The sequence below is a fragment of the Lissotriton vulgaris genome, chromosome 1_2 (genome assembly GCF_964263255.1).
Source record: "Lissotriton vulgaris chromosome 1_2, aLisVul1.2, whole genome shotgun sequence".
Taxonomy (NCBI): Eukaryota; Metazoa; Chordata; class Amphibia; order Caudata; family Salamandridae; genus Lissotriton; species Lissotriton vulgaris.
The window spans coordinates 41,391,016-41,412,556 of record NC_141686.1 but is presented as its reverse complement, the minus strand read 5'-3'; the positions used below and the strand labels follow the sequence as shown (position 1 = coordinate 41,412,556).

Here is a 21,541-nt window from a genome sequence, read left to right as displayed (position 1 = left end):
TTAGGCGCATCTTGTCAATGAGTTATTTCACTGGTTTTGAAATATCAAATTCCAGCATTTTCTGTATTTAAAATATGCACCCCTGAATATAATAATTTCAGTCAAATGATTACCTACACTAAATAACAAAAAAAAAAGAGTTGGTCATTCCAGAAGAATGGCAGATTTCATAATATCTACCATTCCTCCTCTAATTTTTATTTTGGTCATTAAAATCTATTATTCCACCTGTAAACGAAAATATTGCTTTTTGTCGTGACAAATACGTTAAATCCAGACATGTGCTTTCCAGAACAGTGACATTTCCTACTTATTTGTTCTTTCAGGTTGCTACTACAGGTCTGTTTTCTGAGATGAAATGTTAAGATCAAATGTATCATTTTTAAACTGCACACATATGTCAAGTGGTTATCCGGAAAAGAAGGGTTTTTGTGATTGGATTAAACCTATGTTCAAGTGAAAGGAAGTGAGAAGGAAATAATTTTGCGAGCCTTAATTATTTTGAGAAACAAATTATGGATAGTGCAGAGGACCAGATTTCTAACCAACTTCCTATTTTACCTGAGGTTTTGCCTGCAGTATCTTGGCTCCTGCCATGCCGGTCGGCTTCTAACCATTGGTATAAAACTACATGGAGTAACAGAAACAAAAAGGTATGCATGAACAAACAAAAATATACAGTGAAAATCCAAATTCAACAGAAATGACACAAAGTGGATACCAGCAGCAATGTAGTCATTAGTGGAATACGAGATGCTGTATTAGTAAAAAAGGTGACGACATTCTGAAACTCGTATCAACAAATAAAACAGTACCAACATTAAAATAACAATAAGACGGGAGAATCATTCATAGTACCACACGAAAAGAATGTTAGATGAATCATGTTCATTATGTGTGGCTGAAATGTAAGCAGTGAAAGTTAAAAATAAAGGTTAATAATAAAACAGCTATGGTTAAGAGAACACAACCAAACTCAGTAGGTGCACTTTAAAGACAGTCACATTTTAAAATGGCCAGCCACATATTTCTGTTGGAGCAATTTTAATAATACAATGATTCCATCTCCAGAGGCCATTGAGGGAGGGAAAGCTAGAAGTATCCAAGTCATTTTCATTCATGCCCTCATTGCAGCTTTGCTGTGCCTACAGCTCAATCTTCTCTTTCTTTCCTTTGCTTCTGCTCACTGCTGAAAACTTCCCAGACTATTTTCAGGTGAGGAGGATGCGCAACAATATGTTAAGGTAATATTAATACTCGAGTATGTGCAATGTCACACCACAACACAAGAGAAAACAACTTCACAGCCTTCATTGATAACATATTACTCAAACCATATCTCACCCTGCCACCGCCACAAAACATCTTTCTAAACAACTTCAATGCTTTTCTGAAATACAACGTGAACACCAACACTCCACTGAAAACACACAAGTGCAGCCTGAACCCATTAGCATCCAATACCTGAAAGAACTCACTGACAACAGTTCCACCCGCAGACAAAGGAAAATGGAAGAAAAACAGAACCCCGAATGACCTTACACTTCTGAAGCCTCTCCATGTACAACATGGACAAATCCTTACATCAGCCTAAACCATAAACTATACCAATACCATCAATAAAGCTAACAGAAGTAGACTATTGGTCAAGGTAGTCAAGCACTGCATCAATACCGTGCTGATCCTCCAATCTCACACTACACAGATAAGTGTAATGCAATCAACCTCTTTTTCAATGAAAAAATGCATATGACCCAAAAACTAAATTAAAACAGCAAGCCTGCTTCTCCTTGTTTAACCACCGTTCCACACTGCATCTCACAATGGTCATCCTTCATACTTCATTTTTCGAAGCGTTCGCAAACATCTACAATTTTCTCAAAAACACCTCGCATGAAGATGATGTCCTACCTTCATGCTCCATCAAAGCCGTCTGGAGAAGTAGTCTTTGGACTATGGGACACCAGGATTACCAAGCAACTCACTAGAAGACTACAAACCATCCAGAACTTGCCAGCCGGGCTTATCCTCAGCCTCCCACACAGGACCCACATCACACCACACCTCAGGGAACTACACTGGCTCCTGATAACCAAGTGGATCCTGATACACAAATGTCCTCACTTCAAACTCATAACACACACTTTCAAAGCACTACACAAGGCAATCGCCAGGCGTGCACGCGTTGGCATTGAAAGCAATGCAACGCGTGCATGTTTTTGCCCCCAAAGCTGTGCCGATGGCATTAGGTCTCTCTCCTATGCAGCACATTCGCGCTGCGTAGGCGAGACCTAAAAAGAGTTGAAGGAACACCTCTTTAACACTACATCAAGACGACGTTACAGCCCACCATCACTGTCAGAACACAGCTTCTCCTTCAAGCACCCACTGAATCTGTGACTGACTCTGTACAGCACTACTTTGTCTCTGGCTAAGAATGCGCTTCACAAATAGAACGAACATGTACACACATAGTTCAAAATTTCAAGGCCCAGGCTGAAGAAATTTCGTGGCTATACATAGTAAGCACATGTCAATTAGAATATGGGGATACTATGTCGGATATAAAGAACATTGCATGCCAACCAACCATTTTACAAGACGTCTAGACATTTCTATATTGATTTTGAGTAATTTAATGGCTAATCGAGGATTAATGTCTTCAATTTAGCTACTACAATGCTGGTTTAATCTTTGTTCCTTCTGTGGTGTTAAGCTTAGTACCATCAAATTGAGTTACAATAACACCTGCGATTTAAAACAACCTTAATCATCGTTGACAACCAACGGAACTAAAAAGAACTTTAAAAAGCATAATAAATAGGTGACTATGTGAGGAAAAAGTCAGAGAATTTCTACATATTTGGGTTCCGCTTTGGAAAACCTATAAGGGTATTTTCTTAACACATTAGTATTATTGTGATATCCGTTTTAATTTGGCAGTGATTCATTTGACCAAATTAAAAACAACTTCCAACTCCCACAATTGGGATATGCGACTCCGGTTACTTTTTGAGGTACTTTGTAAACTTACAGAGCAGTGGACTGTTAGAAAAATGTTTTGCTGTCACAGTTTCTAAATAAAACAATTACTCACATTTAATACCGAAAACAGCAACAAACAGACAAAAACAAAAACATATAATGCACGTGAAGCACACAGAATTTCTCTTATCCAAACAAGTGGTTTACTGCTTTTATCAGTCAGCACCACCAGCAAACCTAATATAAGATGAAGAGAATGTCGTTAATGCTAATAATAGGCAAAAATAACTTTTCCACTTAAATAGATCACCTATTCATCATTGTATAGCGCTGCTCGTTCAATGCACAATGGAGAATCAATCATCTTTTGGCTTCAATGACCTAGCCAAGCAAGGGATGGGTTGCGCGCCTCACAGTCTATGTACCTAAGATGCCCTTGCAGGAAAGCCAACCTCAAAGAACAAAACTCACAAAGATGTCCCCCCCCACGATTGTAACAAATTCGTAAAGAGTACAAATAAACAAAATATGTAATTTAAGTATGGACAATGAAACTATTTCCTTTTTCATATCTCAAAATCTCCTATTACACCCAAAGTCTGTCAAGTGAAGGCCTCAACAAATAATGGGTGATTTAAAAGAGGTTAACAGCGTTACATTTAGAGCCTACCAAAATGTTCCCATTCATTGCTTTCACCCCTTGTGGTAGGAGAAAGGAAAGGAGTGCAATCGCCCTCTGAACTAGATATTGTGATGAAGTGCACAGTAACATATTGCCAGTCACTTTTAAGGTTTATTCATCACAGGTAAAACTGTTTGACTTCTCGCAGGAGAACAATTACGTCTTTTGAAGCAAGCTGCTCGTTGGAGTTCACCACTCTCAGCCTCAAGGTATGGGGTGATTCAAGTCCCAGCTATACACCTAAGTAAGTCATCCAGCATGTTAACATTCAGAAACAAAAACAAGTTTTAGTGCTCTACGGCCACAAGTGTAACATGTTGAGCTTTATAAGTATCTCAACTAACAATTCCTTATTGCTATCGCCACATTACCAGCCAGCATATACCCTCACCCCTGTCATCTTTATTTCTTTCTTGGCATCACTGGACCACTGTCTCTCTCTAACTTACAATCTGTTATCTGAAGAGTTGCATTTATTTGTTTTAATACTTTTTTTATTAAAGGTTTTTATTGCAACAACTACAGTCTGCGTCTAACATTATTACTCAGACTGCAGTTCCCGGAGTGCAGCCTGCATCTAGACCAGTGATAACATTATTAACGTGGGCGGTGGTATCCTGCCTTGGTAGAAAACCATGATGATTCTCATCAACAAGATCAGAGATAACCGTTGCAAGCCTATTTGCTAAAATCAGAGTATTAATCTTGGGATCAGCATTAATCAGTGGAATAGGCCGATATTAATCACAGATGGATATTTTTCTTTCTTAGGAAAGATGACAATGTTGGTCTCAGTCCATGACCCAGAAACCTGCCCAAGTAACTCAAAAGAATTGACTAGATCACAGTTAACTGGCACTACGAGAAGCAACAATCTAACATAGAATTCCAATGGAAGTTGGTCAGGTCCCAGGCCTCACCTCATGCCAGCTGGCCAATAGTGGGTTGCAATTTGGAAGCCGATAGTTGACCTTCTAGCTTATGCTTTTTTATAGTAGACCGTTTCCGATGATGGTGCACCCGAAGTAAATGAATGATCTGGTCTGTGGAAAGAACCAATTCCTCGACATACAGCTTCTGATAAAAGCTGCGGAACAACTCGCGAATCAGAGCAGGATCGGTCACAATAGCCCCTTGGGAGTTCTTAATCCCAGTAATAACAGATGCATTAGTTCGATCACTGACCTGGCAAGATAATACTCTGCCCATTCTTTTGCTTTTTTCAAAAAAGAGTAATTGTTTGGCTCAAACCTTTTTGATGATGTTGTCAAGCATGCGTTTCCTAAGGAAGGCTTGGGAAATTACAAACTGATCAATCAGGGGCGCAAAGGACCTCCAATCTTGAGTGATTACGGTGCTGACCATAAGAAAATCTAGGTGGATAAGAGTACACCAAGTGTTGGCTTCGATCTGAGAAGCTTGCTTCCAACAGAAGGAAGAAAAAAACTAATAGTATAGCCCAACAAAAGGCTTTAAAAGCATCCCAAACAATAACAATAGATGTTGATTCCAAGTTGCACTCCAAAAAAAAGCCTAGCTCCTTTAACAATAAAATGAATTAAGGCATCCTCTAAAAGACGTTTCCGATCAAATGTCCAGGGATGAGATTTTGAATGTAATAACGAACCCTTAACATGGATGAAGAGAGACACAGAATTGTGATCAGATATAACATTAGGGTTCTAGGAGATGCTAAGATGGTACATTAGACCTTGGCTAGCAAGGAACATATCAATCTGAGAAAAAGATTTAGGAGATTCTGAAAAAATATGTTAACCCGTGTTCTCTCATTCAAGAATGTCACCGGACATCCACCAGAGTATAAGATTCCATCAACTGCAACAAAGCAGCCCTTGCTAGTTTCTTTGAGCGATAGGTGGTTCTCGAAGAGGAGTTTAGCCCTTGACCACTATAGGAGGAGCCTATCTGTGGGTTGAGAGCGACGTGTAAGTCCCCGCAAATTATCACTGGTCCGGACCATTGATGTAGCTCAGAAAGCAGACTATTAAAGATAACAGGGTTATCAGTGTTTGCCCCACAGAGTACACATAGTGTAGCGCATTTCGCCCCCCCCTACTGTTTCTATGAGCTATCGTCCACTGTCATCTATACAGTGGTTGATGAGTGCCAGCTCTTATACAGAGCCAGTAGGGCAATCCCTCTCTGAGAGGAAGTAAAACAAGCTGAGGCCAGGAACGGATACCCCACATCAATCAGAATAGAAGCCTGCATAATCGAGCCCTTTTTGCATGCTCTATGTATATATGTATTGGTTGTCATGTTCTGTCCCAACTAAAATTGACAGTTAGGGTGACGTCTATATTACACCAGGTCTTATAATATCGATTTAGTCCTGAAGAAAGCCTGGAACCTTAGGTCACTCACATAGAAAGGAAACATGTCAAATTTTTACAGGGTGTAGGAACATTATCTCTATAGGCACCTCCTGTCAACCTTCTTAATTATACCAAGAACAACACTAATAAAGGGATGCGTATGTGTTCTGATGTATTTAAGGCAGAGCCCGGTAGGGTATTATCCAAAGTGCAACCTGGGACAAGGTCAATCCCATCCTGGTTTTTAGGGACCATGATGAGATCCGATGATGAAGCATGACACCAATAGAGTGTGTGAGGATCTTAAGACAAAATCAGGAATGCCTATGGACTTGTAGCAAAACAGTAGGATACTAACATATTGAATACCCCCCCCCCCCTTGTCTTTTTCTTTTTGATTTAGGACACTGTATTGTAGTTTTTGGCCCACACTTAAATGCAATAACGATGGAAGAATCCCATAGTGATATGTTTATTCCATAGGGTGGCCTGTTAACGCAGTCAAAAGTGGTGGAAAAACAAATAAGCCCAGCCTAGACAAGCGGTCCCCTTGTCCAATCATATTTTTCAGTACTAGGTTGAACTACTGATATGGTGCTTAGCGTAGTGTAATTAGCCCTAAAACCAGGCAGAATTCAATCATCCATAAATGCAAATAAAATGTTCTAAAACAAAGAACATTTTTAAAGATGTACTCAAGACATTTAGTAATCACAAATCTTTAACCATAAAAAATCCATCATGTTGCTCTTCCTCAATCAACTTAGAAAATATCAAATATGGTAGGGCAAATGTAGGCTGTGGGTTTCAATACCTAGTAGTATTAACAAGAACACAAAAAATACTTTATACAAAGTAAAGAAACTAAGGCACAAAGCAACAAGGACAATTAAACTGCGCACTATACATGTCCCTTTCTCATTTTCCCATAGGTGTTCACCACTCCCATAATACATGTCCCCAAAACCTGAAGATGATAAAATAAAATCAAAGCATCGTACACTGAAACTGGTAATGTTGTGAAACACTGGCCAGCGTAATGGTCATCAGAAGCTTTGATGTCCTTTGCAGAGATTTTTTCTTCTTAATAACATAACTAAAATTGATCAGAAAATTGCAAATCCCCAATTTCTAATTTAAGAAGTTGGCAATCTGAATGTGTTTCCCAATTCCACCACCTGACATGTAAGACACAAATGAACAGTGTCACCTAGGTTAGTATAATTAGTTTGGGTAGTAATTCGTACTCATGGGAAGACGGTAAAATGAATATTCAAAGTCACAGTGTCTACTAAATTTTACTTTTTCAAAAGTAATACAGGCAGACGTTACATTCTCTGAACAACTATTTATGTCTGCATCTTAAGAGAGGATTTGAGGACAGCTGAGATTGTCTCAGAGCCCATCCGATGATTAATTATTGCCTTTAACTGGGTACAATCTTTGAAAGAGTTGATAGAATATGTTTACAGTTTCATATCTAACTCGTTACAGCACCTGACTCATCTATTGTAACAACAAGTGAAGCATTTTTTTTTAAATGCAGTAACTTCACAAGAAAATGTCTGATGGGTTTTTAGTGCTCGAGTCGCAGTAGTTTTGCATTGCCCTTTGTAACATGCGAGGTTACATTTATTCCATCAACAATGAGGAAATTAACTACTCTTACAAAGGCAATAAGGGGTTAAAATATCAGGCAACAATTTGGGTCGCCACAACAACAACTATTGAGTTTCTGTAAATATAGAAAAACATACGGAAAGGTCGTTTTTTTCTGGGGAGTTTGTGCAGTGGAAAGACGAGCGCAAATCTTAACTTTCAACCGACCAAGTCAATTCTGACCTTGATTAAGAGTATCTGCTATCAGCCTGCAGTGTAATTTTAGAAGCTCTTTCCAGCACTGTCAGTTTCTTAAAATAGCTGCACTTACATAGAAGACAGAACGTCAGTGGTGAAATTGCACTGTTTGGAAACAGATCTGGCTCATCATATCATCAGGCTACCATCCTTTGCCCTGTGCATGTTATTTTGGTTAGTTACGCTCCAATTAGGCAGGTGTAAATTGCTGTAAATTATCATATATTAAGATACATATTGCATCTATGCACCCTGTGCCGGGAGGAATTATATCACGTTGTATAACTGTAGGTTTTGACATTAAGCAGAGAATCACCATGGTACTATGCAAAGTTGTCCTCAAATCCTGCCAACTAACCAAGCTCAGCCACAAAGCCAGTGCAGTAATGGTTAGCTATTCCAGTTTATAAGTACCATAACAAACCTATGCTAAAAATTCTATACTATCAGTTGACCTTAAGGTTAGTAGTGACATCTGTCTCCCAGTTTACAGAGTTGCATTATTCTGATACCTTCGCTCATCAAGGCTGAACTATTAGCAACACCAACGTTTTACAACTTTTCGTTTTTTAACCACTACAAATTCCATGCAGGATTTCTTTCAGTAATAAGATAATTACCATAATAACGCCTAAAAATAAAATAGGAAAGTAACTTTTTATTTTTTTTATTGAGTTTTCATTGAATTATCAACCAACAATCCATCATCATGTTCAGACATTTACAGAGTACAAATGAATGAATTGGCATGTTACATCACCGTTCTCTTCATAAGTGTTGACCGCAGGCAGTGGCTGGAAAAGAAGCAACAGAGCATTTACAAGATACATTGAATGATTATTCATCTTGTTGAGTCAGTAAATAGGGTGGCAAGGGGCCCCATATTCACGTTGCCGGGATACACTTGGTAATTCTTCGGCATAACATACCAGTTGGTCTCTACAGTACACCATATCCTGCAGCCAGCGCTTTGTTGGTGCAGGCCTCCCGCCCCAGTGAATAGAGACTCTGTTTTGCGAACAGTAGCGCTATAGCCACCAATTTTTGATGATTAGCTTTAATCTGTGTAACTTTGCCCAACAGGCACATGTGCATTGTACACTCTATTCGTTCCCCCAACATGTCAGTCTGGGTGCGCGTAACTTGCTCCCAGAACTCACCGACCTTCGGACAAAACCACGCTAAGTGTTTGAAGTCTGCGACCGGCACATAGCATCGAACACATCGGTCAGAGTCACACTCCTGCTCACCTGCATAAATATGGGTTGCGTAATACATCAGGTGCAAATATTTGAAATGAATAATCCTAAGGTTCCCATTAGCAGTTAGTTGTCCAGTCAGCATGAAACAATACTTTCAGTCATCTGTCGTTAAGGGCTCTGTGAGAATAGCGTTCCACTTCCCCAGTGGTCCGTCCGTCTCCACGGTTTCTTCGAGTTGGGAAACACGGTACAGACGTGCGACCAGTCGGGCTCGGACTTGCGTTGTGTAAATTAACTGCAGAGCTTCGAGTCCGCGGTTCCATCAGAAAGCTAGGTATAACTCACCAATAGCTGCCCTGAATCTCAGATAGAGAAAGATCATCATCGCAGGGGCGTGCCCTCCCTCTTAATCTTAGAGATATCAATGAATTTCCCTTCTAAAAATACATCACCCATTATGCGTAAACCCGCGCCGTGTAGGATCTTGATGGAGCCAGCCTCAGTCATTACTGATATGGCAGTATGTAGAAAGGGGCAAAGCTGGGGCATACAGCAGGAATTTCAGTGCCCGCTTTCAAAAGCTCTTTCCACGCATTCACTGTGCACTGCACTGAGTCTCTCTCCCCTTTTTCAAATATCGTACTATGGTTGACAAGCATTGCCTTAAGCGGCACAGGGTTGACCGCACCCGCCTCCACAGCTACATGAGGGGGTAAAATCGGGTGCCTGTTGCCAATAATAGGTGTAATGCGCCATGGGCACAAAGATAATATAATCTAAGATCTGGTGCCGTGAACCCACCCATATCATACAGTAGCGTTAGCTGTTCCCACTTCAATCTCGGCTTCTTCCCTCCCCCATGGTAACGTAATGAGCAATGTGCGAAGTGTGGTGAAGAAGTGTTGCGTCAGGGGAATGGGGATATTAAAAAATAAATATAAAAATTTCGGTAACAATCATTTTGATTAGTGCTATTCTGTCTGCAATAGACAATGGCAGCTTTATCCACCTAGTCACTTGATCTTCGAGTTTCGCGATCGCCCTACCTGTACGACCCCTGTGGATCCTTGTGAATCCAAACTCCAAGATGTTTGACTGGGTCTGTGCTCCATTCCAGTGGGTACCCAAGTTCCTTGCGGGGCATGTTGTTAGTAAGCGAAAGTGTGATGGATTTGTCCCAATTAATATCAAGCCCTGAGTGCCATTCAAAGCAGATATACTCGCGGATGAGCCTCTCTAGATAGGTTTCAGGTTCTCGAACGTACAAAACCATATCGTCGGCATACATTGATACCGCAAGGGGGCGCTGGTAGTAAAGCAGCGCAGCCGACGCATACCTCTGGCGCAATATGCATGCCAGCGGTTCCAGTACAACCGGAAATAGCAGTGGCGATAATGGGCAACCTTGCCTGGTAAACAACACAGAAAATCCTTGGGCCTAAAATAACGGTGTGTGCTAGAAATGACAGATCATGTAAAAGTATCTACTCTCCCAAAGGGGGAGAAATCCCTTTAAGACGAATACCCTCACTCACCATAGGGGACAGGCTTCTTCATTTGGGTATCTCCTCCCATTGGAAATCCCTAGTTCCACTGAGGGCTACAACCCCCTCACCGTGAGGAAGGAGCTCTGGGATGTTTTTAATGTATAGAAGCTGCTACACTCTGGGATCCTAAAGTCCCTGGTGAATGAGGTCAGGTGAAGAAAAAACTGCAGTGCAGAAAAGAGAATGTGATATTAAAACTACCTTGTGATAGTAAAATGATTGTTATTGGCTTGCTCTCGCTGGTAAGGTTAAAAAGCAGAGCAAACAGCAGTATGGAAATTAGACTGCTGGTTCTTAGCACACGGTCAACATGTTTCAGTCCTTATGATCAACAAAAGTATCCGGGCTTTCGTCAGGACCACAAAATAAATACAAAGCTGCAGCTAAAGTGAATAAACGCAAAAAAGTGTAAAAAACACAATCGTGTTCACAAAGATACTACACCATTGTTCCAGTGTATTCTTTTCGTAGTACTGGAAATACCTAAAAAAATAGAAACAATAGGTATCCGTCAGGTCAGTCTACATAATTCTGTAAATTACTGCACACAACTCCTCACAAATTTAAAGGATCAAAAATGTATCCTTCATATCACTTAGTTGTGAAACGGGCTGAAAAAAACTCACCCAAATTGATGGCTATGTAAGTCTCACCTCTACCTGGCGACAGCTTAGGGAAGAGGGCCCGCTCTATATAAAAGCAAAGTATATAACTCTGTGTCAACTCTCTCTTGTCGTATACACACAGATTTATACATTCAGAGACATAGAAAATGACTTTCCTGGTCAAGTCACTGAAAATAAAGTACATCCAATTTTTGTCATCATTCCTTACAAGTTCTTATTTGTTACTAAAATTATCCAATAAGCCTTAACCAACACCTACTCCTAACCAAATGTTAGTGAAACAGTCTGGACACCGAGTCCACAATGGCTTTGAAAAAGTAGGTGAATGATTAAGGAAACAATATATACCCCAAATCTCTTGTGGCTATGTAAAAAAAGAAGTAAGGGGTCAATACAGTCATAGTTTTACCTCATGCAGAAATCTACCAGTAACATGTAGAATTGCTTCAGACTGCCATCGGGCAGTCAGAGCAGTTAAATAAGCTTGAAATCTAACATATCGTCGTCTAGATTCCGCACCATCGTCTAAATTAGCCTCCAGGTGACTGTCTTAACGGGGGACTCCATAAAGTAAAACTCATAGTCCCGGAGCTCCAGTCTTTAAAAATGGTGCCTCTAAAGTGAAGTCTATAGTGTTAAGGAGCATTCTGAACACGCAGCGCGTCATCTCCTTACCTGTCCAGTCAGCAACGGGTTACCGACGAAGCTGCAACCGGAGGTACTGAACGGAATGAGACGGTGGAGAAGTGTGGCTCAATGGTTAGAGCGGCAGACCCTGATACAGAGGTCTTGCCCGGGACCAGGGTTCAATTCCCCGCCTCGGCGGGTCTTGGGCTCAAAAATTCCACCGACCTGATAATTCTCGCCTCAGTGCCTATTCCAATCATGGAGTCCCACTCTGCAACTCTGGGCAATAGCTTGCTTAATCTCCACAACGGCCCCCCACAACGCTAAGGATGCCTGGCCTCCACCTTGGGGATGCCCAGGAGTGGACGCCTCACAGGGATAGCCAGGATGGGTTCCACAGCGGTATTCGTACAAGCGCCTTGAGACCCTTGCGGGTGAGTAGTGCGCTATACAAGTATCAATTTACAAGTCTGTATTTAAAGAGTGTTCAAATTGGATTAATTCTTTGCAGCTGGTGAAGGACCCCGTTCTGGTAGACCGGAGTACCTGCCTACAGTAAACTACTGTTTCTCTGCACATGTGCAGAACTTCAATGCTAGTCCCACCGCGAATGTATGGTGGCATTTGTGTAGAACTTACTGCTCAACGCGCTTGTGTGATATACACGCATTCCCTTAATCAATATCGAAGTCATTATAGCCTGTGCAGAGCCAGTACCCCTGCACCTATTTACTGACAAGGATCTTCCTACTTTTAAGTACATATGTATTTATAGTAGCGTGCTTCATTGTACTGCCCCAAGATGCTGACAGCAATATATGAAAATCACTGTCAATCCAGTGACTAAAGAACTCAGATGAAGAATCAGTCAAATACTGAAAACAAAAACATTTCTTTTCTTGTTCCAACAGATGGACAGAAAAAGGGGCCACATTGCAATTCTCTTCCTGTCCGATTCTCCAGGATCCTCATCACCAATGCTATACACGGGCTACCACGTTATAATGGTGCACTATGTTTTATCTTAGCTGGCTCTGTGAAGAGTCTTTAAGAAATATGTAGGTATGTGAAGTCTTGTAACCTGCTGCGACACATTACTAGTCTTACTCCATCTTGCTAGTGTACACTGAGCAGAATGTAGATGGCTGTCCATAGGACTATGTACTCAGTGTGTTAGATATATAGCTCACAACAATAACTGGTCAAGAAGGACCATGACAGGAAGAAGGAGTTGCAATCTATTGGCTAACACTTTAGCCAAGATTTTGGCATCAGTGTTAATAAGGGACAGCAGTTTATGATCCACACCGGTCAGGCTCCTTACCGGGCTTCAGTAATGTTATTATCAGCGCTTCACGAAGTGTGGGTGGGAGTTGTTTCGATTCACAGGCCACCATACACATCTCTTGGAGATATGGAGCCAAAATATAAATATACTCCTTGTAAAATTCGACAGGCAAGCCATCCCTGCCGTTGGCTTTCCCATTTGGTAGTGCTATGATAGCCTCACAAATTTCATCAAGTGTTATTTGATGCATTAAAAAGTCTTGCTGCCTGCGCGATAGCCACACCAACGCTATATCCTTTAGATACTGCTCTGTCTCCCCCAAACTTGCTGATTGTCTATTGGTATATAGTGTTTGAGAATATTGCACAAAAGTATCAAGTGCACCTGGCGTGTCATAATGAACGGCACCATCCTCTACAATAACTTTGACAGTGTGTGATTTGGTCCAGGGCTCCGCAATTTTGTTTGCCAACGCCCTTCCAGGTCTACCACCTTCCCTGTAGTATCTAGCTGTCCATCTGTGTGACTTGTGCCTCACCTCCTGTTCTGCCGCCTCATTATATTCTGTAACTTTCGATTGAATAGCTGCCAGCATCACCGTGTCTGCTGTGAGTTCATATGTTCGTTCAAGGTTACCCAGCTCCTGTACAAGACCCCTCGTTGTATTTCTTAAGGATTTGAGGACACCCGCCTGGATCCCTATACACACTCCATGTATTGTGGCTTTAAACGCTTCCCAAATCGTTCCGATGCTTTGCCCTGAGCCTACATTATTACTAAAATAGTCCTCAACTGCTACTTTCAATTTGTCACGGAATATCTGATCAAGCAACGAGGTCGACTGCAATCGCCACTGGTATTGGGACGGCGTATGTGTAGGTATGGCCATGCATATTACTACCGGGGAGTGATCTGAAAACGTCTTAGGCAGGTGCCGAACGGAGGTGGTCCACGTGTTCACATCATGTGTGGCCAACCAGAAGTCAAGCCTGGACCATGATTGATGAACATATGAGTGACAAGTACCCTCCCGCCTGCCAGGGTGTCGTAGCCACCAGATGTCCAGCGTCCTTAAGTCCCTCATACCATCTAGGACAGATATAGCAGCTTTTTTGTGTGTGGTCTCTGAAGATGTCATCCTATCTTCACTGGGGACTAGTATCACATTAATGTCACCACCACAAATAAGTGCAGCAGGGGACAGTGCATGTATCTTGCTCCACAGGGTGTCGTAAAAGCCAGGGTCATCTACGTTAGGCCCATAGATATTTACAATAGTTATCAGTGTACCACATAATTTACCTTGCGCTATTATATAGGGTCTGTGCTCATCGGCATTTACAGGGAGGAGATCAAAAGGCACATTTTTCTTGATTAATATCATGACCCTCCCTAGCATAGGAAGAGTAAGAAGATGCCAAACGCACACCAGCCCACCTGGCAGCAATTGTCTCAGCCGCATGTGTAGTGAGGTGAGTCTCCTGCAGCAGAGCTAATCGGATACCATGTCGATCTGGGGCCCTGGTTCTGTTTTTTAAAGCCTTTTATAAGATTGGAGCACCCTCTCTTAGGGATAGATTTCAGCCTTATTTCCCTAAGCGCAACCTGAGATCCTCATCCCAACTTCTGATTGTCACTCCCAGGGTGGGACTATCTCGGACAGGAGGGAGATCTTTTCACGTGGTTGCTTCACGGCTGTGGAATAGCCTTCCTCTCACTATTAGACAGAGTCCAGACCTCCTGACTTTCAGGAAAAGTCTTAAAACGTGGGTCCAGCTGTGAGCCGTTCGATCGTGGTCGGTTTTGCTCTATGTTAGGTGACGTATGGTTTGCTTTCAGCGCCGGGACACTCCAGGGAGTAGCCGTGCGCTTTATAAATATGCGCTAACATAACATCTAAGTATGCCAATACTTGCCGTGTTTTTTTGGGGTTATTCAGGCCCACACATTCCGAGTTATCCACGTGATAAGTTTGCCATGTTGCTTGTCATTCTGCCACTCATTCGCTGCCTAACATATCAGCATATAAACATGCGTCAGCTAACCGGTTAGGTACCATTCTCCACCAATGTTCTGTGCAAATAAGAAGTGTCCCGGCTACACACCCCCCCACCCACTTCAGCATTCCAATTATGCTAAGGGCTCCCATAATAAACAGAAGAACATATGCATGCAACAGCATGCCCCTCATTTGAAAAAAACACCTAACACCGTAGCTTCAAATCAACTTGGGGTATACCCTCATAGGGGAACACCAGTAGCCGACTAACCCCATGCTGTAACAAGGACAGGGGGGAGTGGGGGGGGGGGGGGTCGGGGCAGGGAGAAAGCACCCCCGCCCCATCCAACAGATCGTCAGCATAGTCATTACCAATAAGTTACAGTTTTCTTAAAATGTTGCATTCAGAATATATACAGAAACAGCAGCAGCAACTGCCCAGATGTGTATCACAGAGTTTCAATGCTTGTACTATATGGCATGTCCATCATGCTATTACAGGAGCATGAGCATTAGCAGACCATCGCAGAGTTCACATGGCAGATCAATAATTTCCATATGGTCACCTACACAAGCTCATGCCGAGTATCCGAGACATATAGTCCAGTAGTCTCTATGTCATCTAAACAGCAACACTTCTGCTATTCAGAACCGCTAGGTGTAAAACAGGTAAACTCAGTGTTACAATATGTCCTGTTAGATGCAGCGTGCCAAACAGATTTACTTAGGAGATTGAACCTCCGCAATACAGACCATAACATAAATATTACCTTAGAAAAGAAAGGACCGTTCAAAGAGACAGCAAAGTCAGTCAGCGAGATCCCCACCTGCAACAAACAAGCATTATTAGAACGTTACGGGAACCAGCGCTTCGTGCTGCAGAGCTGAATCAGTCTTCATGGTCTGCATCATCATCTGCTGTTCTTGAAGACTCCTGGCGCTCCACCGGACGTGCAAACTGCAGAGCGTCCTTTGGTGACGTAAAAATCTTAGCCTTACCCTTGTGCTGTACACACAGACGCGCCGGGTATAGAATAGTATATTGAATTTTCAGCGCTTGCAGTTTTTTCTTCGCGGATGAAACTGCAGTCTTGCCTGCTGCACCGCAGTCGTGAAGTCAGAGAATAACGCAACCTGTACCCCCCGATACGATGTGGTGCCCTTCTCTCTGGCCAAGCGGCGCGCAGTGTCGCGATCAAGATAATTTAGAAGCCGGGCTACAATATGGTGCGGCGGGGTGCCAGGCACAGGCCTGGGTGCTAAGGACCTATGTGCCCTCTCCACAACCAACATATTAGAGAAGTGTTCTGCACCCAGCATTTCTTTTAACAAAGCCTCGACATATAGCTCCATTTTGCCAGTGTAGGTGAATTCAGGCACTCCCGTGATAAGAAGATTGTTTCGCCGGGATCTGGCTTCAAAGTCCTAATTTTTTGCCTGAAAAACTGCCAGGTGTGTCTCCATTTGCGTACATGACTCGCTGGCGATCCCCATTTGGTCCTCCGCAGTGGAAATGTGTTGCTCCGCCTCCGTGATGTGTGAGCCATGTCTGTCAAGTTTCGCCGCCATACTGTCCATTCGAAGATTGAGGTTGTCAATCTTACTGTTGATCGCCTGAAGGCTGTGCTGCATAGCCAGCATCATGATCTCCAGTTTAGAGCTGGCACTGGGCTCCAGTTCCGGCTCGATGTCCAAGGCAACCAGCGTCCGAGATTAGGTGAGGCACTTAGACTCAAAGGAGCTTGGATTGTTACTTGTCCGTTTTGCCCATCTTCCCCACGGTCCAAGCTGCCAGTCTCAGATGCTTGCATTGCAGGGGCGCAGGTACAGTATTGTTACAGCTCTCACCAAGACACACCTCACTTAATGTAGTAGCCCGCGCCACTCACCAACTGCCCAGCAACGTCACTAGGTCCGGTCAGCAGTGCACACAACGGCAGGGACAGTTCCTTCACTCAACCGCCGTGCCCCCCAAAGCGCCGACAGGTCAGCAGTCCATAGTCAAACAGAGGTGCGTTGCCCCTCGCCTTACTCCACTCTAGGCCACATCCTCATCCGCACCCATGCTGGTTGCGTTATTAATGGTCTGGGGTTGCAGCATCTATTTGCGTTGACCAGTATAGCAGTCTTGGGCAGACAATCATCACTTCTTCCCTCAGACCTGCAGCTCAACTCCCTCAGCAGTTAGGTTTCCAGTGCCGGCTCAGTGATCTATTTCCACACCAAGGGTGCACCCACGCGAAGGAGAGTGTCCCAGCAGGTGTGCACACTTAGCGCAACAAGCGATCCAGTAGCAGACAGCAGGTCATATGGGGGTACAATTAAGTTAAGGCAGAGATCAGTCCTTACCGCACCTTGCCGCCAAATTCGCTGCTTTTGGCCTCTCAGTACAGCAGTTCACTTCTGCACATATGCAAATGGCCGCTGAGGATCCAAAATGGCGGCTGCATATCCAAACCCCAGGCACTGTCGCAGTATGTGCGTCGAGTAGGGCCAGGTCGTCTCCGATGCAATAAGAATGGTTAGAAGCGCGTTCTCAGCCTTCTTTCAGAAGCGTGCCATTGTCGAAACACACCGCTGAAGGTCACGCAGGACAGATAACAGTAAGGGAACGAGTGTCAATGGTGCCGATTGCTGCAGCGTGAAAGTGACTCACAGGGAAGTCTCGGCCACAGCTATATTTACTATTTGCTCAGTCCAAGCTACACCGAGCATCCTACCTGCCTGCCAGTGTGTCCCAACGATCCCTTCAAGGGCACTCCGCAAGCACCGCCACTGTACGGATTCAACGGGCAACACCGCACCGATCCTGCTGCTTCCCCAAATGCCGGTCGTCACTTAGTTGAATGCCCGATGCTGCCCAGGGGGTCACCGCTGCTCCATGATGCACTCAGTTCCTGTACAGCTCCTTTGTCAACCACCACGTTCAGTACGTGATTTGGTGCGCACGGCAAGCGCCCAACGATCACCTTCAGTCACAGCCTGCGGGAACCGCCTGGTTGAACCCGCGCCATCTTCCATTATATTCCGGGTGAAGAGCGCATAAAAGGCAGCACTACCAGCAGAATATGAGCTCTGGTGAGTAGGGGAAGTAAGTTCTCTTCTTTTTTCCGCTGGATGGCGGGGATTTTAACAGGATTTATGCTGGATTGGAGCCCCGACCAGCAGAGCAGCACTAATTTGCGGCCATCTTGCGTCGGGCTCTCCTAGCGCCCCCCAGGTAAGTTACTTAAGAGGAGACAGAATCAGTTTTCAATTATAAATCCACCATAAATTGACCCCAACCATATTGTTAACGATATGATACCTTCTCCATAACAATACTGGATTTACAACACTCGTTAGCTGATTCTGTACTTTGGAAATTGAGAAAACAGGACTACAGAATATGTATAGTATTAAAATTGAGCTGAGAGGGATCCTGCAAGAAGATTTTCTGCTGTATAACACTGGGCAGAAGATGCTGCATTGTGGGCATCTACTGCACTTTCCTTGAGGTCCTCACCACGAATCTGGAACCACTAAGGGCATGGGACATCCCATATAGCTTGTCAGGTGTGACTTGGTTGCTTGCCCAAAGACCACAGTAGTGACAGACAACAGACTGCGCCTCTGAGACATTGTTTGGCGGCCATGCCTATTTCACTTCTAATGTCTGTAGCGCTTTCTTCAGTCTTGCATGCCTGCCAAGAAACTTCCAAAGAAAGGAGGAAATGCCAGTTTGACTCTCATTGGGAAGGCTTCATGTCAGCTCGTTGAAAAATCAGAGGAGACATGTAACACCCATCTGTCAGCCCTTAAATGGACAGGAGTGTCTAGAATTAGAGTGATGACCTTCTGACTGGTACAATAGCAGCAGGCAACACTGACGGTCACACACACTTATCTAGATGCAAACGTTTCCATCTCACCATAAACATCAGGGTTCCAATCTTTACCAGTCCCTTCGCTGTCACAGAAAGGAGGTGGGACATTAAGGGTGAAGCCTAGCACAACAAGCATTTGCAATGCAATAGGTCTCGGATTTACGAGAGTCTAAGCTATTTGCATTGCAAACGGCAATACCTTTTATTTAGGTTTCAAATCAAAAGCAATAATAAAAGGCATTGCCATTTACAATGTCAATAGCTTAAACTCCCTTAAATGCGAGACCTACTGCATTGCAAATGCTTTTTAAAACTTCATCACCGGCAAGGGTGAGTCTGATGCCCTGTGCAACGTGAATAGAGCCGCAGTCTATATGTAAAGACTGCATGGAGATCCCCAGCAGTGGGCATTGTGCGGAATACTTCCAGGTAATAATACTTTGTGTGCATAGAGTGCAGTAGACGGACATATGCATGACCATGTGCTATGTTGCACATAGGGCGTGAGTGAGCACATGGCATGGGCACAAGGGGGCACTGTGCCCAGCAGCCGAATGCAGGGAGGAGGCAGGGCTGGGAGCTGGAGGCGGAGCAGATGATGGAGCGCCGGGAGCTTGAACCAGGGCTGAGCCCATTTTCTTTAAAAACACAAACACGAATACATATGGACTCAGACACAAACGCACCCAAACATACCCGCACACACCGACTCAGAGGCACACACATACAAAACGCACACAGACACACCCTGACTCAGACAAACACACTTGCACACACACCCCCGCCGATCCCAGCGCAACACACCTCTCTCACTATAGCGGGGGTCTGGGGTACCCTTCTTACTCGGCAGCCCATAGTGCTCACCCGTGCGCGCCCCCGGCCCCACGCCATGCCCATGCCGCTACTGTTCCCAATTCACCGGCGGCGCAGGGCGCTTGTAAATCTGCCCCTTTGTCCCGGAGAGATAAGCTTATCTTGGCTGTGTGCCTCCCGCGGAAATAATGTTGGTTCCAAGACTGGCTCTGTGCTGTCCTGGCATTTCTGAGAATTGTGGAGCTAGGGAGTTGGGGGTGGGAGATGGGAGCTCTGCTTTACGATCCACAATGCCCCCTGATATAAAGTGAGGGGCGCTTGCGCGCCAAGGAGATGTTCCTAGCCAAAGAGTCCCCATAGTGCGCCGGGGGACTCCGCAGGAATGGCCCAGAGTGCAATTCCTTCATTAACCCAAACTGTTGTCCGCAAATTCTTTTTTTTATTTGCATTTGTGTATAACGCGAACTCAACGAGTGCTTTACATGAGCACCATATACATTACAAAAGTACACATTCATTTTTGGTAGGAACAGGGGATTAAGTGATTTGCCCAGAACCACAGGATGTTGAGCCGACGTAGAGATTCGAACCTAGTGGCGTAGCCAGGCCTTCTGCCACCCGTGGCTGTTCAAGGCTTTGCCGTCCACAGCGTCCATAAAGGCAGGGTGCACCGCCCCTCCCCCCTCCTTGCTATGCCACTGCTCAAACCTGCTTCCCCAGCTCCACAGTCGAGCTATGGGTGTTATGCTACATCCTCTTCTTATAACACCCCGGGACACAGAAGCCTGCTCACCTAGCAATGACTGTTGTCCAATGTTCATTGTAGTCGCATTTCCCACAGCATGTTTTTGCTACAGGCGCCACATATGAACGTTGAGTGCTAGGCACGTGGAATGGCATGCTACAAATATCTCCACAAGGAGGCACTATGCCAAGTAGCCAAATGCAGGGAGGAGGCGTGGCTGGGAGCTGGAGGCAGAGCAGAAGATGGAGCGGCTGGGAGCTTGAACCAGGGCTGAGCCCGTTTTCTGCAAAAACACACACACGAATACATTTGGACTCAGACACAAACACACACAAACATACCCGCACACATCGACTCAGAGGAACACACATACAAAAAACTCACACGGACACATCCTGACTCAGACAATCACACTCGCGCACACACACCCTCTGATCCCAGCGCACCCCTCTCGCTATAACGGAGGTCTGGGGTACCCTTCTTACTCGGCAGCCCCTCATGCTCACCCGTGCGCCCAACCCCACGCCATGCCCGTGCCGCTACTGTTCCCAATTCATGCTCCGCTTGCAGCTGAGGAGCGCTGTTGCTTTTTTACGTCCTGGACATACCTCCAGATCACCAGCGTTATCCCTGCTTTCTTAACCACTTGGCTGCTAGGCGTTTTCCCCCCCTGTGCTGGAAAATGCCATTTTAGTGGCACCATGACGAGCTCAGCTCGTCATCAGCACACAACACCCGTGGGTGATGACGAGCTGAGCTCGTCATCAGCATCGAAGGGGTTAATCACTAATAAGGCCAAGTCAAACAGCAAACTATCCTCGTCAAAGGCACAGGGGTAACACTAACGTGGGGCATTTGCAGCAGAGAATGTTAGCCCCGGATAATCAGACAGCACTTGGCAGGGGGAGCTATGCGCACGCGAATAAAGTGCACGAAAGGGAGTGCAGGTGGGAGGGGCCGAGAAGGAC

The 21,541-nt window shown here is 44.3% G+C and overlaps 1 protein-coding gene across 2 annotated transcripts in view; it reads right to left on the bottom strand.

The window, feature by feature from the left end:
• Positions 1 to 21,541, bottom strand: part of DENND5B (DENN domain containing 5B) — a 751,805-nt gene that overhangs the window by 551,913 nt on the left and 178,351 nt on the right. The window contains exon 2 of one of the 2 annotated variants that reach the window (XM_086952788.1): positions 562 to 627. The exons of the other annotated variant lie outside the window; for it this stretch is intronic. Coding sequence (XP_086808914.1) covers positions 562 to 627 — 66 coding nt within the window. The remainder of the gene's footprint in view (positions 1 to 561; positions 628 to 21,541) is intronic. 2 annotated transcript variants of the gene reach the window in all.